This window comes from Sander lucioperca, chromosome 16 (genome assembly GCF_008315115.2).
Source record: "Sander lucioperca isolate FBNREF2018 chromosome 16, SLUC_FBN_1.2, whole genome shotgun sequence".
NCBI classification, from domain to species: Eukaryota; Metazoa; Chordata; class Actinopteri; order Perciformes; family Percidae; genus Sander; species Sander lucioperca.
Window position 1 is genome coordinate 31868445 of NC_050188.1, and position 16643 is coordinate 31885087.

Sequence of the window (16643 nt, forward strand, 5' to 3'; positions counted from 1 at the left end):
ACTGCATAAAAACAAGAAATAAATCTTTAACGTATACGTAGCAAGAGGGCCTACAGTAAGCAACCTGCTAGACAGGGAGACAGCGGTAGAGATGGGGATGGTGAAGAGAATACAGCAGATTAGGACAGCTGTGGGAATCCAGGGGGTGCTCAAAACCGACCCGGTGAAGATCCACCTAAGAGGGGGCTGTCCCATACGCTGTACACACCGCCAGAAGAGTCCCTCTGCCACTTCTTCCTAAAGTCCAGGCGGAGCTACAGCGAATGGAGGAACAGGGCGTGATCGTAAAAGTGACCCAACCAACAGACTGGTGCGCGCCAATGGTGCCAGTTATGAAACCTACAGGTGCCATCAGAATCTGCGTGGGGCTCCAAAAACTGAATGAAAACATAAGAAGAGAGAGATACCAACTGCCCACAACAGAAGAGACACTAGCTAAGCTAGCGGGATCTACGGTCTTTACGTCACTTGACGCAGCGTCAGGTTTTTGGCAGATACCACTACATGAAGAAAGCAGCACCCTCACCACCTTCATAACGCCTTTCGGCAGATACTGCTTCAAGCGACTGCCCTTCGGAATCAATATCGCTTCAGAAATATTCCAACGCAAGATGAACGAACTGCTGGAGGGCGTGGCAGCATACATGGATGACGTGATTGTTCATGGAAGGGATATGGCATCACATGACATACACCTACAAAACACACTGGAGAAAATGGAGAAGGCAGGCCTTAAGCTCAACAAGGAAAAGTGTGTATACAGACAACCAGAGCTGCGATTTCTGGGCCACATAGTGGACGCCAATGGGGTAAGAGCCGATCCAGACAAAGTGAGCGCCATTAGTGAGCTACAAGAGCCCGCCAACGTGCATGAGTTAAAGCGTGCATTGGGCATGATAAACTATATGAGCAAATACATACCAGACATGGCAACAGCAGCGGGCCCTCTGTATGACCTTCTGAAAGAAAGGACCGCCTGGACCTGGGACCAGCCGCAGCATCAAGCGTTTCAGCAGCTGAAAGAAGCCCTCATTACATCACCCGTCCTGGCTCACTATGACCCACAAAGACAGACGGCTGTTTCAGCAGATGCGAGCAGTTTCGGGCTAGGAGGCGTTCTATTGCAACTGAATGACGAAAGCTGGAAGCCAGTTGCCTACTGCTCAAGAAGATTGTCAGACGCAGAAACCAGGTATGCGCAAATTGAAAAGGAATGTTTAGCAGGAGTATGGGCCTGTGAGAGGTTTGAGAAATACCTGGTAGGCATGGAGAAATTCAGATTGATCACAGATCACAAGCCATTGGTCCCACTGATAAATAGTAAAGATTTAGATACAGTACCAGTGAGGTGTCAAAGACTCTTGATGCGACTCATGCGATTTAACGCAAAAGCTGAATATGCACCGGGAAAGACGCTGGTCATCGCAGACACCCTGTCACGCAGCCCCATCAAAGACAACACAACGGAGGCGATCATCGCTTGCCATGTAAATGCAGTGGCTCACAGCTGGCCTATTTCACAACACAAGCTGGACAGGATCAAGACAGCCACACAAGAGGATGAGCTGCTCCAAAAGGTTCAGCAGCTGATCAGAGATGGATGGCCCAAGCATGTGAGTAGCATCACAGACAGTGTTAAAGACTATTACACAATGAAAGACTCCTTGTCTGTGTGTGACGGCCTCATCACAATAGGTTGTCGCATCGTTATTCCACAGTCCATGAGACAAGAAATATTAGACCGCATACATGAAGGACACCAAAGTGTGTCAAAATGCAGAGAACGTGCACAGGAAACAGTGTGGTGGCCGAGGATATCAGCGGATATCAAGCACAAGGTTGACACATGCCGCTTCTGCCAGACAAACAGACGCACACAGCGCAAAGAGCCGCTACAACCAACTCCTCTGCCGGAGAGACCGTGGCAGAAGATAGCCACCGACATCTGTGAGTATAAAGGAAAACAATACATAGTGATATCAGATTACTACTCACGTTACCTAGAAATCTTACATTTGACGTCAACCACAACAGACCAGGTGGTAAGGTCAATGAAAGTTACATTCGCGAGATTTGGCATCCCTGAACAGATAGTCAGTGACAACGGGCCACAATACACTAGTGAGGCCTGGAGAGACTTTTGCACACAGTATGACATAGAACATACTACATCCAGCCCACACAACCCACAAGGAAATGGGCACGCGGAGCGTGCTGTCCGGACAGCCAAACGCATCCTCAAGCAGGAAGATCCATTATTGGCTATAATGTGCTACAGGGCCACACCCACAAGCTCTACGGGAGTGAGCCCTGCAGAAATGCTCATGGGTCGCAAGATCCGGACCACGCTACCGTCACTCAAAAGGAACCTGATTCCAAAGTGGCCAGACCGAGACATCATTCGGCGCAGAGATGAGGAGACAAAACGACAACAGGCGTTCTACTTCAATAGGAGACATGGTGTGAGGGACTTACCGCTTCTACTGCCAGGGGATCAGGTCCTGTCAAAACTGGACAAGGAAAGGGAGTGGAAAGGACCAGCAGTGGTCATTCAAGACAGCTGCACTCCACGCTCCTACCAGGTGAAGTCACCAAGGGGAGGGGAGGTGAGAAGAAATAGGGGTCATCTACAACTGATACCAAGGGGAGCAGAAAAGGAGAACACAGACACTGGGCACACAGTCAAAGAGTCAACAGAAGAAATACCACAAGGACTGAGCAACAATAATAAAGGTCCTACAGTAACACCGGAAGGACTGACCGTGACCAGGTTTGGTAGAGTGTGTAAACCAGTGGTGAGGATGGATGTGTAATGTAAGAAAGTGTAATGTAAGAAATATAGGGTTAAACTTAGTTCAGTTCTTGTTAGTCATAAAGGTCATGAGTTAAATGAGAAGGGAAACAGTTACTTACAATCAGCACTTACAGGATGGAAAGTTATGGTTTAGGATACTGTGATATTTCTAATAGTCTTAAGGACAGGGAGAATTTGAGGGGGAGATGTCAAGACATTGGTTGTGTTAATAAAGTTGTACTTCCCAGTGACCAATCAAAGAACGTGCTGTTAGGCAGACACGTATCATAACAGGAAGAGTTCAAGAGGAAAGAAAGAAAACGTTTGATGTATGTTACGGAGACGTTGACAATGAAACAATAAAGAAAGCCGAGTTAAGGGCAAATAAACTGTATTCGCCAGCAGCATTATTTGACAGAGACCATCAATATAACTGTGAATAAAAAGCTAATTGTTTATGTAAAATTGCAAGTAAGTGGAAGAGTGGAAACGTGCTTTTTGGGAAATTACGATTTACACATTAGGACGGCTCAGTGTATTTTTGATAAAGTAGTGGAGGTGCTCAGCGGCAGGCGTGTGGAGCTGTCTTCGTGATCGGACTGGGCTCGGATGGAGCCAGCGTAATGATGGGGAAGCGTGCTGGAGTTGGCACTCTTCTGAAGAGAGAGTATTTTGGTGAACCAATAGTGTCTCTGGTTTCTGCACATCCTATTATCAGTCATTCTCCTTGTCAGCTTTTATCATCACAAAAGTGGAATGAAGAACCACAGAGTTTGAGAAGGTAGTCAACCTGCCAAGAGAAGTTGACTAACGTTGCAGTCCTGGATATTTGGAGTCTCTAGGAGGGGGTTTATGGTGAGGGGAGGCAGTCAAGAGAGAGAGGGGGATTTATATGACCCTCCTCTGATATCAGCAGAGAGGCACAGCATTGACCTTGAAGTGACAAGAAGTTTAATGAAACAGATCAACGTTCTTCGGGCTACAATGTAACGCATTACTGTTGATAACTCAGTAATCACATTACAGTTACTTATCAAATAATTATCGCGTTACTTGCGTTACTGGTTCTTTATCTATCTTCATAACGTGAGGGTTAAGATGTGATCTCAACTGATAATAGATGACACTCTCTCTCTCTCTCTCTCTCTCTCTCTCTCTCTCTCAGGTGTCCACGTTCTCCAGTGGATGTACGGCTGTGAGTGGGATGATGAGACTGATGAGGTCAATGGTTATGAACAGTTTGGTTATGATGGAGAAGACTTCATATCATTTGACCTAAAGACAGAGACGTGGATCGCTCCAGAACACCAGGCTGTCATCACCAAACACAAGTGTAACGATAACAAAGCTGAGATAGCTCAGAGAAAACACTACTTCACCCAGATTTGTCCTGAGTATCTGAAGATGTATGTGGACTATGGGAGGAGCTCTCTGCTGAGAACAGGTAGAATCACATGACCTGATGGAGTTTAATGGACCCAACGAGGGTGCGATGATTTTACGGGCGGGGAGTATGTGTTGGATTTTCCCCCTTTCTGGTCTATATAGCCCTACCTCTGCGAGACCGCAGCATCCACAACAATGTTGCTAGACCCTTGTCTTACATATCCAGACATTACTTCACAGCACAGCGGAGTAGCTAACGTTATATAAGATTTAGTCATAAAAGCCCGTGCTCACGCAGAGCTCTGTACCCAACTGACAGTCACACTTTTTTAGCTTAGAATTACGGTAGGAACCACTAAAAACACAACAACCTCGCCGTCCTCTCCACCTGACTGAACACAATTTATTGGCTTAGAATTACGGCAACAATCGCTAAACACACTGCAAACTCACGGTCCTCTCTTCCCGATTTACAGCCCCTCTCTCTTGGCTTAAAATAACTCACCGTTGTCAGCTACGGCCACTGAACAGGCTACACGTTGTAGACAGCCATGGCCCGCTTGCCTGTTCCTCCGGTAACATTAGCAGTTAGCAGGAATAGCAGGGTTAGCATGGCGGCGTTAGCCAGGACCAGTCGGGATCACTTTACTGGCTGTGTCTCAATTGTTTTTGCAAATAACCAACTCGGGTACTCTAGCTATATAATTCAATGTGAGTACACAAATGTTGAAATGACATAAAATGCCCGTCCCTAGTAGCCGTGATAAATTAGCCTGAAGCTAATGCTTACCTGTTCAGGAGAAAATTAGCTAACTCAGCATCCTTTTGGGCTCTAAGCTGTCTCCATCTTTCGAATAAATCTCCAGTATTTACCCGGGGTTTGTTACGTCTCTGGTCACACAACTGTTAGAAACATGCTGTTTTTTTTACGTCAGGTAGAAGCTATCTCCTAAAGTTAATCTATGTACCATTGTTACAGCTGTAGCACACTGGGTTTAAGTTTTTACAGGTAACGTTATATCTGGAACCCGGCCTGGCTGTCAAACTGGGAAGTTGATAACAACAAACAGGCCAAAACACAAACAGAAATTCCGTCACGGAACGAAAATTTCAAAAGGATAAAATACTGGCATTAGCATTGTTGTCAGAAAAGATAGTATTTCAGCTTAGCATGTTTCCTTAATATCGGATGATGCATTAGGGTCATTTTTGGATTTATTACAGTAAATTTATTACATATTGGACCTTTAAAAATGCATTAAATCAACAGAAAAGATTAATCTCCAGTAAATAATAATAAAGTATTTGTCTTCACTGTGCAGATCTTCCCTCAGTGTCTCTCCTCCAGAAGTCTCCCTCCTCTCCAGTCAGCTGCCACGCTACAGGTTTCTACCCTGACAGAGCCATGATGTTCTGGAGGAAAGATGGAGAGGAGCTTCATGAGGACGTGGACCTCGGAGAGATCCTCCCCAACCACGATGGATCCTTCCAGATGAGTGTTGACCTGGACCTTTCATCAGTCCCAGCTGAAGACTGGAGGAGGTACGACTGTGTGTTTCAGCCCTCTGGTATGGAGCATGACATCATCACCAAACTGGACAAAGCAGAGATCAGGACCAACAGAGGTGAGACTGGAATCAGACGGAGATAGCAAACACTAGGGCTGGGACGAAATGCTTTTGTCACGATTCTTTTAAGATACATGGGTGGCGATTCGATTTATATTGCAATTCTAGAAGTATTGCGATTTGATAGTATTGAGTATTGCGATTTTCTTTTTACTTCTTCACCAAAAAAAATAAATAATACACTTCTAGAGACAATACAATACATTATCTGACATTTCTAAAAACTAACTGTTTTCTAAAAAGAATGCACACGTCATGAATGTCAGTCAGTCAGACATTTATTTAATTTGTAAAGAAGTACATAACATGTATTTTCTGCATTTTCTGCTTTCAGTCTGTTTTGCTGGAAATGGATATGATGTAGTGGCCGTCTGTGATACCATATAAACAGATAGGCCTAATATTAAGGTGAATCAATGGTAAAATAAATGAATTGATTCTGCAGAAAATAATCAATTTTAAAAATCGTCGCAAAAACAATCATGATACATACGTGAATCGATTTTTCCCCCCCACCCCTAGCAAACGCAAATGTAATTTGTTCTGTGGTTCATTATTTTCTGTGCTGAATACAACTTTATTCTTTGTCTTTTGTGTTTTTATGGTTTAAGCTGATGGTCGGCACTGAAATGTACATTCATTTTCTTAATTTAAAGTAATTTTTCTGTTTTTTACCACGCAATGGGCCTCACGCATAGGGTTGGGTACCTAACTCTGTACTTTGTTGGGTACCGTCTGAATTACATCGTTACTACCGAGGACCGATTCACCTTAAATCAAACGGTGCCAAATTTCGGTACCTGAGAGTGTGTAAGCGCAAGCTTATCTGTCCTCTCTGCATGTTGACAGACAGTGGGGCTTAGCTGCGGTGCAGAGTGCAGACGGAGCATACGTTGTCTCTGTTTGTTAAAGTCACAGTGAGTCACAGAAATGCAGATAAAGCGGTTGCAAGTGTTGTATTATAATATAATGGCGAGGCGAAGACGGTCGCGGTGTGGTTACACTTCCCCTGAGACAGGAAGGCACAACCAGGGCTAAAACCATTCCTCGAGTAACTCCAATAATACGATTACTAAAAATCGTTTAATCAATGTAACTAACGTACCGCTCACTGTCCTCCGCACGGATGATTATTACTAGCACACAACTGGATGACGCCACTGAAGCTTCTGTGGACAATTTTAAGATGCAAAAAAAAAAAAGAAAACTCTGTACAGTGTGTCTATTGTAAAATCAAACTAGCTTATAACAACAGCAGGGCGTCAATGCTACATCATCTCAGTAGAAAACATCCAGTCTGCTCATCCATTCCACGGAACAAACCCGACACATAACATTAACGTCTGCTGCTCTCGTCCACCACGCTGTTTTACACAGCTAATAGCGATGCTAGATCCTTTCTTGTTTGTTTGGCAGAGCTCAAATGAATGTTTTTACGTTGATTTTTAGCAATATAGAGGAAAACGATACAAGGCAAATTTACAGCGGTCTGGTTGGTCCTGGTGGAGATTTTATGTAAACTAACACTTCCTTCAGTAGTGGTAACTCGTTGAAGCTTTTGACAAGTGTTCATTATTACTTTTAAAATACTTTCACACCATAGACTGTTAATATTAATGGACAAGGCATCCAGTTTGGCGAAGTGCCTTAAACCTGCAGTCTATCTGAATTCCAGCAGGGGGCGACACGTGCGGTTGCAAAAGGTAAGGTTTCTATAGAAGTCTATGAGAAAGTGAGCCACTTCTCACTTGACTTATTACGTCAGCAAACATTTTCATAATGAGTTTATGGTCTCAATCGCTAGTTTTAAGTATTCTGCACCACAGAATGATGTTCATTTTTTGAATTATGGTCTCTTTTTTTTCTCTTTTTTTTTAAAAATCGGCGATAAAGCAGGGGGTGTTTTAGGGCGTGGCTATGATGTGATTGCCAGTGAAAGTGTGTAACGTAAGGTAGAGTGTAAGCAGCTCCTCCCTCATTCCTCCCTCATTCCTCCCTCTCGTTTAAAATCGTCACATCCGCAACCAGGATGGCTGCGCCCGTAACGGCAAACTCGACGACGGATTGCAGATCTCCACAAACCAAACGTGCTCTGTCCATTAATATACAGTCTATGTTTCACACCCAACAAATGAAAAGAAACTTCTTGGTTAACCTTAGTTCCACCACGGTTTCCTATAAACCTCGTGTCCTAAACCAGAGAATTGATGTTTCTTTCTTCAGCCAGTCGACAGGAAACCTGGGAGGATTCTGAGCTGTTCAAATCACAGCCGGCCTCTGACGTCGATGCCTCGGGCAAGAAACGTTACGTGGGTAGGTTGAACTAAAAGGGTTAGATCAGTATGTTCCAAATATAATATATTTCATGATTGTTGAACTGCCAATATTAATGTGGCTTTGGTCAGCAGTTGTACTACTTTAGTTTGAATTTAATTTCAATTTTAGCTAATTATTTCAATTGTTCAGTCAGACCTTTTAGCCAAGTATTTCTATTGTTTATCCATAACTTTTTGCGAATCATTTGAACTGTTTAAGTATAACTTTTAGCTAACTATTTTAGCTGCTGTTAGGTGATGCTACGCCGGTATTGCAAATGCGTTTGATGGATCCAAACAATATTAATATTAATCTCATTAAAAAAATGCTCTAATGCTTTAATTGCTGTTATACAAAACATCAGCGATTATGTAAAAAAAAAAATTGCGGTTAGACAATTATTTAATTGTCACAGGCCTAGCACCATGTAGCCTATATTATTTTAAATTAAATCATAATGTATATATTTATATATATCTTTCTGATCCCTCCCCTCTTCGTCTCAAAGCGCCTCACGTCATCTACCAAACGGGGAAGAAACCCGACGAGCCCTGCTCCATCACCTCTTCTCTCAGCTACTTCCCCGAAGAAGAACCCGGCGAGGTAAACGTGACGGCTCCGCCCAAGTCTCCGCCCTCCAACCTCACCGTGGTGATGGTGGAGGGATGCCCGTCCTTCGTCATCCTGGACTGGGAGAAGACGGACAACGACACTACCGGTACCAAGACGATTTAAGATCAAAGATGTTTAAAAGTTCAAAGGTAACCTTTCAAGGGTTTTCTCTTAACCTGGACTCTATTTTCTATGTTTTTGTGTCTAAGTGACTGATATTAAAAATTATCTTTGAAAGTCGTCCAGTATGAAGCGAGACGAAAACAAGCTGCATTGTAACGTTAAACCTCAGTTTGCGTCCACTAAAAGTGCTGTTTTTGCCAGTGACAGGCTCAGATTATTATTCTAAGTGTCTGACAACATTATGGAAAGAATCCACTTGTTTTACGTTTATTATGACGTTTTTTTTGCTTTTTTTCTAAGTTTTGGGCTCTTTTTTAGACATTATATACACTTTTACAATGATTTTGGCCCTTTTTTCTATGCTTTGTGGTGCTTTTTCATGATTTTTGGCACTTTTCTGTGTAATTGTTGCTTTTTAGGCTGTTTTTGGCACTTTTTCAAAGTTTTGACACTTTCTCCGTTTTTTACCTTAAAGTGGCCCTATTATGCTTTTTGGTGTTTTTACCGTCTTCTGTTGTGTTATATACTTTTTTTGTGCATGTAATAGATGTATAAAGTACAAAAAAAACACAATTCACTCCAAATAGAGCTTTCTATCCTACAGAAAGCACTTTTTCTCAACTGCCTGAAACAGCTTGCCCACATTTCTGGGGCACATTTCTCAATCAATGACGTAGACAGTTGAGAATGCCCGCCCAGCGGCACGCCCTCCCTCAGAGGGAGAGAATAAAGCAGGGGGGGGGGGGGGGGCTGGCAGTGAGAAAACATGTCGTAGTGGAGGCGTTGTGTGCTGAGGTACGGAATGGATAGTTTGCCATCACATATACTACAATTGGAAGGATGAAGAAAAGCATAACGGCATTGTTTGGATTTCCAAAAGAAGAAGACTAATTGGCTAAAATGCATTTATGGCCAATTCCGGATCAATATAACCCCAACATTTTTTTGTGTTTTCTGCATTTTATCAAGGAGAGCTTTGTGAACTGGGCACAGGTCAATAACGGGTTTTGCGAGCGTTTGTTAATGAAAAACGGGTCAGTTCCCACTTTTTTTTTGGCCAACCTGGAGCTTCCTCCAGATCACAACCTGCAGGTATGCTTTATTTGTTGCGTTTTTGTTATGTTTAAAACAAAGAACGTAGCAATAGGAGACCGCTACAAAATACGAACTTACCACTCTGTGACTTCCTTCTCCGTTCTTGGTTGCGGCCGTTAGTTCAAACTGGTAAGGAAATAGATGAGGCCATTCAGGGACCGTCTGAACTCCCGTTATGGTAAGGGACATGACATTTCTGGCACATACTCTAAGTGCTTCACCAATAACAACTGAGTGGGCCAGATGACCAATCAGAGCAGACTGGGTTTTCTGGGAAGGGGGGGGCAAGAGCTCAGACAGTGTTTGAGACTGAGAAGCTGCAGCAATGGGCAATATGAAAAAGAACATCAAAGCATGTAAACCTATTCTAATAGACCCCAAAAGTACTTTTATTATCGTAAAACACACTTCATTCAAAGTGGACAGAAACAAAATACAAAAGCCGTCTTTGTTCGTCTTTCCACTGTTCCAACAATCACCACTCTGGTTTGTTTGAAATAAACCCTTAATTCACCCATTTACATGTGAAAATATACTGACTCTATACAGGCTAAAAGTACTGTTTATTTACATGGAGTCTGGTGGGTTTGGCGATGGTGATTTCAGGGTTTCATGTTAAACAAAAAGGATCTTACTCTTTACCAAAATGGTCCATCTCTGTACGGATCCTTTCCATATTGTTGTCAGTCCCTGAGCCTGTCAGTGGCTGAAACAGAACTTTTAGTGGACGCAAACTGACGGTTCTTGCTCAATACTGGACAAAGAAAATAGTTCAGGTTGAAAAAAAACAAACCCAGCAGTTACCTTTAACTAGGGAGCTCTTTAGGTGTAAGATTAGCATCTGATGGTTGTGATTGGCCTCTCCTCAGAGTATGAAGTCATCTCCACCGTTGGCGAGCAGGTTTCCATCCTGACCACCATCCAGACTCACACCTCTGTGGAGAACCTCAAACCTGAGACCAGGTATGCTGGATTTAGAGTTTACAACAACAAAAAACAGATTTAAAAAAAAAGATATAACATGAACAATAAATAATTAAAAATACATTACAATTATTACGAATAAAAAAATGTAAAAGTATTGATAAACCCAAATTATAAAATAAAAAATAAAAAAATAATTAAAAATACATTACAATTACTACAAATACAAAAAAGATTGAAAAACCCAAATTATAAAATAAGAAATAAATAAATTACAATTATTACAAATAAATCTTTTTTTTTAATTAATTAAAATGATTAGACCCAAATTAAAAAATAGATTGTAAACATAAAAAATAGGATTATTCTGAGTCAGTTGAAATCAATGAAATGATTAATCAATGATTAAACCGAAATAAACAAATATAAAATAAAACAAAATGATTAAAAATATATTCCAAGTATTACAAATAAATCAAAATAATAAAAAGTTAATTTAAATGATTAAACCGAAATTTAAAAAATAAATTAAAAATGTAAAAAATGATAAAAAAATAAAATTACATTTAAATAAAATAAAAAAGTTTTTTAGATGATTTAAAGGACATTAAAAAAAACAGGAGCTCTAAGCCGAGGAGCTGGAGAGGATTATCCTGCTGATATTTCATCTCTTTCTGTAAACTCATTTTCAGTAAATTCAGGTATTTCTCTTTTCTCTGTTTCTCTGTGTTTTCTGACAGTTATGAGTTTAAAGTGAAGCCGAAGAACGTGCTGGGTGCAGGTCCTCCCAGCGAGCCGGTCACCTTCGACACAGAGTCTGGTGCAGTAACTATTATACATTTCTACACGTTTAAACCTAAAGTTAACTCACTGAGACTTAACTGAGCACCTACAGGATGGCTTTAAAACACAGTAAAACAATAAACTGTAAACTTCTTAGTTGTAAAGATGTTAAAACACTGTCCTCTTTGTTTCCTTCATCAGCTGATCCTCGAGTGAGCGACAACGTTTCAGGTACGATCAAGGGGGGAGGCTTGGTTTCAACATTGGGGAGGGGGGGGGATGCACATTATAACTGGGGGGGGGGAGCTATAAACACTTCATTTCCTGTATTCTAGTGATTTTTTTATTCAACAATGCATGGTGCAAATGTCTTTATTTATGTAAAGGAAATTATTATTCTCCTGTAACTTTCTGCATATTCAAAACATCACACGTGCTTCCAGATGTTATTTTTTAGGAATCATGTACATCTCAACAACAAATCAAATCAGAGAATGAGACCTTAAAGCTCCAAAGTTTTAAATCTCCATAAGTCTATCTTTATTTTCACGCTCCTGTTGGGATCTTTAACCCCCTTCTTTCCCCCCAACTTTTGGGGAGTGGGTTGTCTTTCATATTTTTTGAGGAGGGGGCATATCATCTGCTTCCCCTCCGAAATCACGATTAAAAAAACAAACATCCAAAGTGTCTTTAAACTGTATTTACGGAGCAGTGAATGAAAACCTTCCTCTGATGAATGTGTGTCTGATGTGTGCAGGAAGAAACGCCATCTGGACTCAGTTCCCCTTCCAGACGGACTCTTACTCCGACTGTCACGGGAAGCAGTACGTCAAGAGAACCTGGTACAGGAAGTTCGTCGGCGTCCAGCTCTGCAACTCGCTGCGCTACAAGATCTACCTGAGCGACTCGCTCAATGGTGAGTGTCGTTAATTCTCTCTTCATGTTATATAAATGTACTATGTTTTCATCAGTTCAAATAAAAAAAATACGTTTTTGGCGCTTTTTTCTTGATGTTTTGTTGCTTTTTTCAACATTTCGGCCACTTTTTTCAACGCTTTAGGTTCTTTTTTTTAAGCTTTTGGCACTTTTTAAAACATTTTTGTGACTCTTGTCAAACTCAATTTCACTTAGGGCCACACTGGAAATGACGGTCACAATAAGGGCCAGACATGTTGGGTTATTGACATGCTTTTATTAAACAAAAAAAAGCCAATTAACTTTGTATTATTGCATGTCTCATATAGCTTTCTCCCATATAGTTTGGTCGACATAAAACCCTAAAAACAAAGGTCATGAAAACAACCATTCCATTTATAAAAGCAGCTACCACTCATCCGACTCACAACAACCTGTTTCACAGCCTGAATATTAAAAAAACTCTCTGCTTCTGTGCGGAAATCTGTCAAACTCTGCACGGCAGTGTCGCATAATTACTGTATGAAAAACAGTTTCCTGATTTTTTTGGTGTGGTGCACAACTAGTCAGGCCAACATTTGCTGTGAACCTAAATTGAAATGCGGGCCGGATCAAAATTTGCAAGGGGCTGGATTCGGCCCCCGGGCCTTGAGTTTGACACATGTGCTCTAAGCCGTTTCTTCCAAGGTTTTGCGTTTTTTTTTTTTTTTTTAACATTTTGGATAAAGCAAGTTCGTCGGCGTCCAGCTGTGTAACTCTCTCCGCTACAAGATCTACCTGAGAACTCGCTTAACGGCGAGTGGCGTTAAAGGTCTTTTCAGACGGGGAGCGATTGTCGTGCCTCGTAATTCATTTTTCAATGACAGACGATCGCGCAGGGCGGGGGGGCGGGGCAATCTGACAGGCGACGCGACAAGCGGGCGCAATCCTGTGAAGCTGTCGCGGCTGTTTGTCACAGGCCCACCCATTTCAAAAGGTATCAGAACATAGACAGTGGGGGGGGGTTTTGCGTGTCAGATGACCCAAGACCTGATTCATCGGGTAACGTCACGTATAGTTTGAACTTAAATTAGAATTACAGCTATGCTAATTTAGCTAAGTTTAGCTATCAATAATAACGCATATCTGAAGCTGAACTGAGCCTGCATCCTTCTGATCTCTTCCTGGTTCTTTGACCCTGCAGGTAAATTCTACAACATCGGGGATCAGACTGGCTTCGGCGAGGATCACTGTCAGTTCGTCGATTCCTTCCTGGATGGAAGAACAGGAGGCCAGCTCCAAGCTGACCAGCTCCCCTCCAGACCCGGTAAAACCTTTATTTCTTTAGGCCTGATACTACGGTGGCCGACAGGGGCAAACACTGCAACATACGCAGAATTTAGCAAACGCGCTGCAAATACACACAACACAACCAAATACACAAACGCGCTGCAAATACACACAACACAACCAAATACACAAACGCGCTGCAAATACAGAAACGATGCAAAAAGAAAAGCACACAATCCCCGAAAACAAATGCAACAAAAAAAAAACACTGTCGGCCACCGTATGATACCGTCCAAAAAAAACTAAATTATTAAATACACAAATTAAAAATATAAAAATAAATAAAAAATAATTGAAAGTAAATTACAATTATTGCAAATTAATCCGAATCTGATTCAGAAAGGAGTTAATTGCCACAGTAAGTTGCACGTACGTGGAATTTGCCTTGGTGATTGGTGCATACATACACAAACATATTAAACATTAATAAGGAATAAACAATAAATACAGAAACAGAAACAAATATATCCAAAATAGTTGTTTAGTGTTGGAGCCAAATATGTAGTTTGGAGTGTTCAGACTGTGGGTGCTGTTTCTTGTATGAACATTGGGTGTCACTGTGGTATTACCTGGGGCGAGGTTATAAAGGGAAGCTCAGAATTGTTGTCGGCAGGTATTTGTTCCAGAAGGGCGAATGGTTTTTGACCGCTGTCGCTGTGACACTAAACGCTGTGATGCTGGAGCGCATTGGCGCCAAACCTTTGTGCAAAATGCTGTCTTATTGTTTATGGATTTTACACTGAAAACTGAAAGAATGGACATTTTCATGCTGCACAGTAAACCAAATAAACGTAGTTGTTCTGCCACGCGACATCATCTGATGATTCTCGAACGCTACACAGCATGTTAACATAGGCAGCGCATCAGCCAGGCCACTCTGGGTTAAAGTACCTCAGTAGCTAACAGTATCAGACTGAGCTCCTTTAACAGTTAGTATAAGAACAAGGAGGCTGACTGGTTTGAGTGCAGAATGCAAAAAATATATACAGTAGTATGTGCAATGGGCAGATGTAGAGTCCAAGATGGAGGTTAATGCAAGTGAGTGACTAGGGATGGGGAGGGGTTAAGTCAGTGTCCGTGGGGGTCCGGGGCCTTGTTGATGAGGCTGACTGCAAAGGGGAAGAACCAGTTTTCATTGCATGAGATTTTTGTCCTGATGGACCAGAGGGGAGGGGTTCAAACAGTTTGTGTCCGGGGAGAGAGGGATCGGCTACAATCTCACCTGTCCGTCTCAGCGTCCTGGAGGCGTACAGGTCCTGGAGAAACGGCAGATTGCAGCCAATCACCTTCTCAGCAGAGTCGATAATACGCTGCAGTCTGCTCTTGTCCTTAGCAGAGGCAGCAGCGTACCAGGTGAGGATGGACTCAGTGATGGCAGTGTAGAAGTGCACCATCGCTGTCTTTGACAGGTTGAACTTCTTCAGAGCTTTTTTGATGAGGGAACTTATACACATTGAATGCACGTTGGAGAGGAATATCCCAGCTAGTGGAGTGCGAAATCCTCGCTTGCGAAGCCATACAAGCACACCGGCCCTTTCACCTCATCTCCTTCTCCTGCCATTCACTGCACGGGCCACAGTTAACGCACCGTTGATAAGAATGTCCAATACATCCACCGAAGTTGCAAGAAAAGTGGGAATTAGGTCGGCTGGTGTTGTCTCCCTGATGATGGAAGGTGATTAAAAGAATGTAAATTAAATATGAGAAAACCCACAAAAAAAAAATCCATTAAAAATTATATTAAAAAAAATACAATTATTAAAGATTCAATCAAAATAATTAAAAAGTAGTTAATTCATTTTCATAAATTCTTTTGAACCTCTATCTGATAGAAAGTCTTTCCCACAGTCTGTTCCTCTGTTTTGTTGAAATGATTAGATAAAAAACTAATTATAAACAAATTACAATTATTACAAATGAATAAAAGAAATTAAAATGATTAAACTGAAAATAATAAATAAAATGAATTCAATTATAAATAAATTAAAAATAATAAAAAATAAGTAAATGGTTAAGCTGAAATAAAAAAATATAAAACAATTAAAAATAAATTACAATTATTAAAAATTCAATCAAAATAATTATAAATACATGACGTTACAAAAATAAAATGTACCTTTTACAATTCCTAAAAGGAAAAGCAGCAAACTGTGTGATAGAAAGTCTTTCTCCCAGTCTGTACCTCTGTCTGGTTGCTCCTGGTTGGTTGCAGGTTTCTACAGAGCCGAGCGTCAGGAGCCCGTCCACTTCGGACAGATCGGAGGACACTCCCACGTCAACTACGTCTCGTGGTATGAGTGCGGGACGCCCATTCCTGGGAAATGGTGAACGAACTTCACGTCCGTTCTCGGAGAAACTCCAGGACACAAACTGCCGTCGGCCAGGCTGGGAGGCAGCGACAGCAGGAGACTTCTTCACGTTACCCAGAGCTGTAAAAACATGTACAGGACGTCCTCTTCAGGGAATACATAACAAGAGAGCATCTTTAAACATAGCAAGCATGCAAGGTACTTTTTAGTATGACCGCCGTCCGAGCTAGCTCAGGCGATTGGTCAGAGAGACTCGTCACTAATCACTGCGTCATCATTGCTAGCGACAGACGGGGGTGTCCTGAACAAACCCGCCATTTTTAAATAGTTTAGCCATCAGTGTTTTTTTGCTGCCTCCACACATTTTGGTGCTTATCTTGACATTTTTGGTGCTTTTTTTGACGTGTCTGGCCCTTTTTTTGACAGTGT

At 41.8% G+C, this 16643-nt stretch overlaps 2 protein-coding genes and 1 long non-coding RNA gene across 7 annotated transcripts in view; 2 read left to right on the forward strand and 1 right to left on the reverse strand.

Annotated features, from left to right (window-relative positions):
• LOC116046339 overlaps window positions 1–16355 on the forward strand; it is a 68200-nt gene extending 51845 nt beyond the window's left edge. Inside the window, exons 3-12 of one of the 2 annotated variants that reach the window (XM_031294678.2) lie at window positions 3960–4238; window positions 5503–5805; window positions 8032–8121; window positions 8633–8842; window positions 10824–10917; window positions 11619–11698; window positions 11863–11892; window positions 12419–12577; window positions 13760–13882; window positions 16118–16355. In XM_031294678.2, the coding sequence (XP_031150538.1) occupies window positions 3960–4238; window positions 5503–5805; window positions 8032–8121; window positions 8633–8842; window positions 10824–10917; window positions 11619–11698; window positions 11863–11892; window positions 12419–12577; window positions 13760–13882; window positions 16118–16233 (1484 nt within the window). In that variant the 3' untranslated portion in view covers window positions 16234–16355. The remainder of the gene's footprint in view (window positions 1–3959; window positions 4239–5502; window positions 5806–8031; window positions 8122–8632; window positions 8843–10823; window positions 10918–11618; window positions 11699–11862; window positions 11893–12418; window positions 12578–13759; window positions 13883–16117) is intronic. The other variant, XM_035992783.1, reaches the window with a different exon arrangement.
• Window positions 1–16643, forward strand: part of LOC116039732 (major histocompatibility complex class I-related gene protein-like) — a 112765-nt gene that overhangs the window by 26925 nt on the left and 69197 nt on the right. The window lies entirely within an intron of this gene.
• The window catches only part of LOC116046349, a 50725-nt gene that overhangs the window by 17343 nt on the left and 16739 nt on the right, over window positions 1–16643 (reverse strand). The window contains exon 2 of the long non-coding RNA XR_004104110.1: window positions 4655–4659. This is a non-coding gene — a long non-coding RNA (uncharacterized LOC116046349). The remainder of the gene's footprint in view (window positions 1–4654; window positions 4660–16643) is intronic.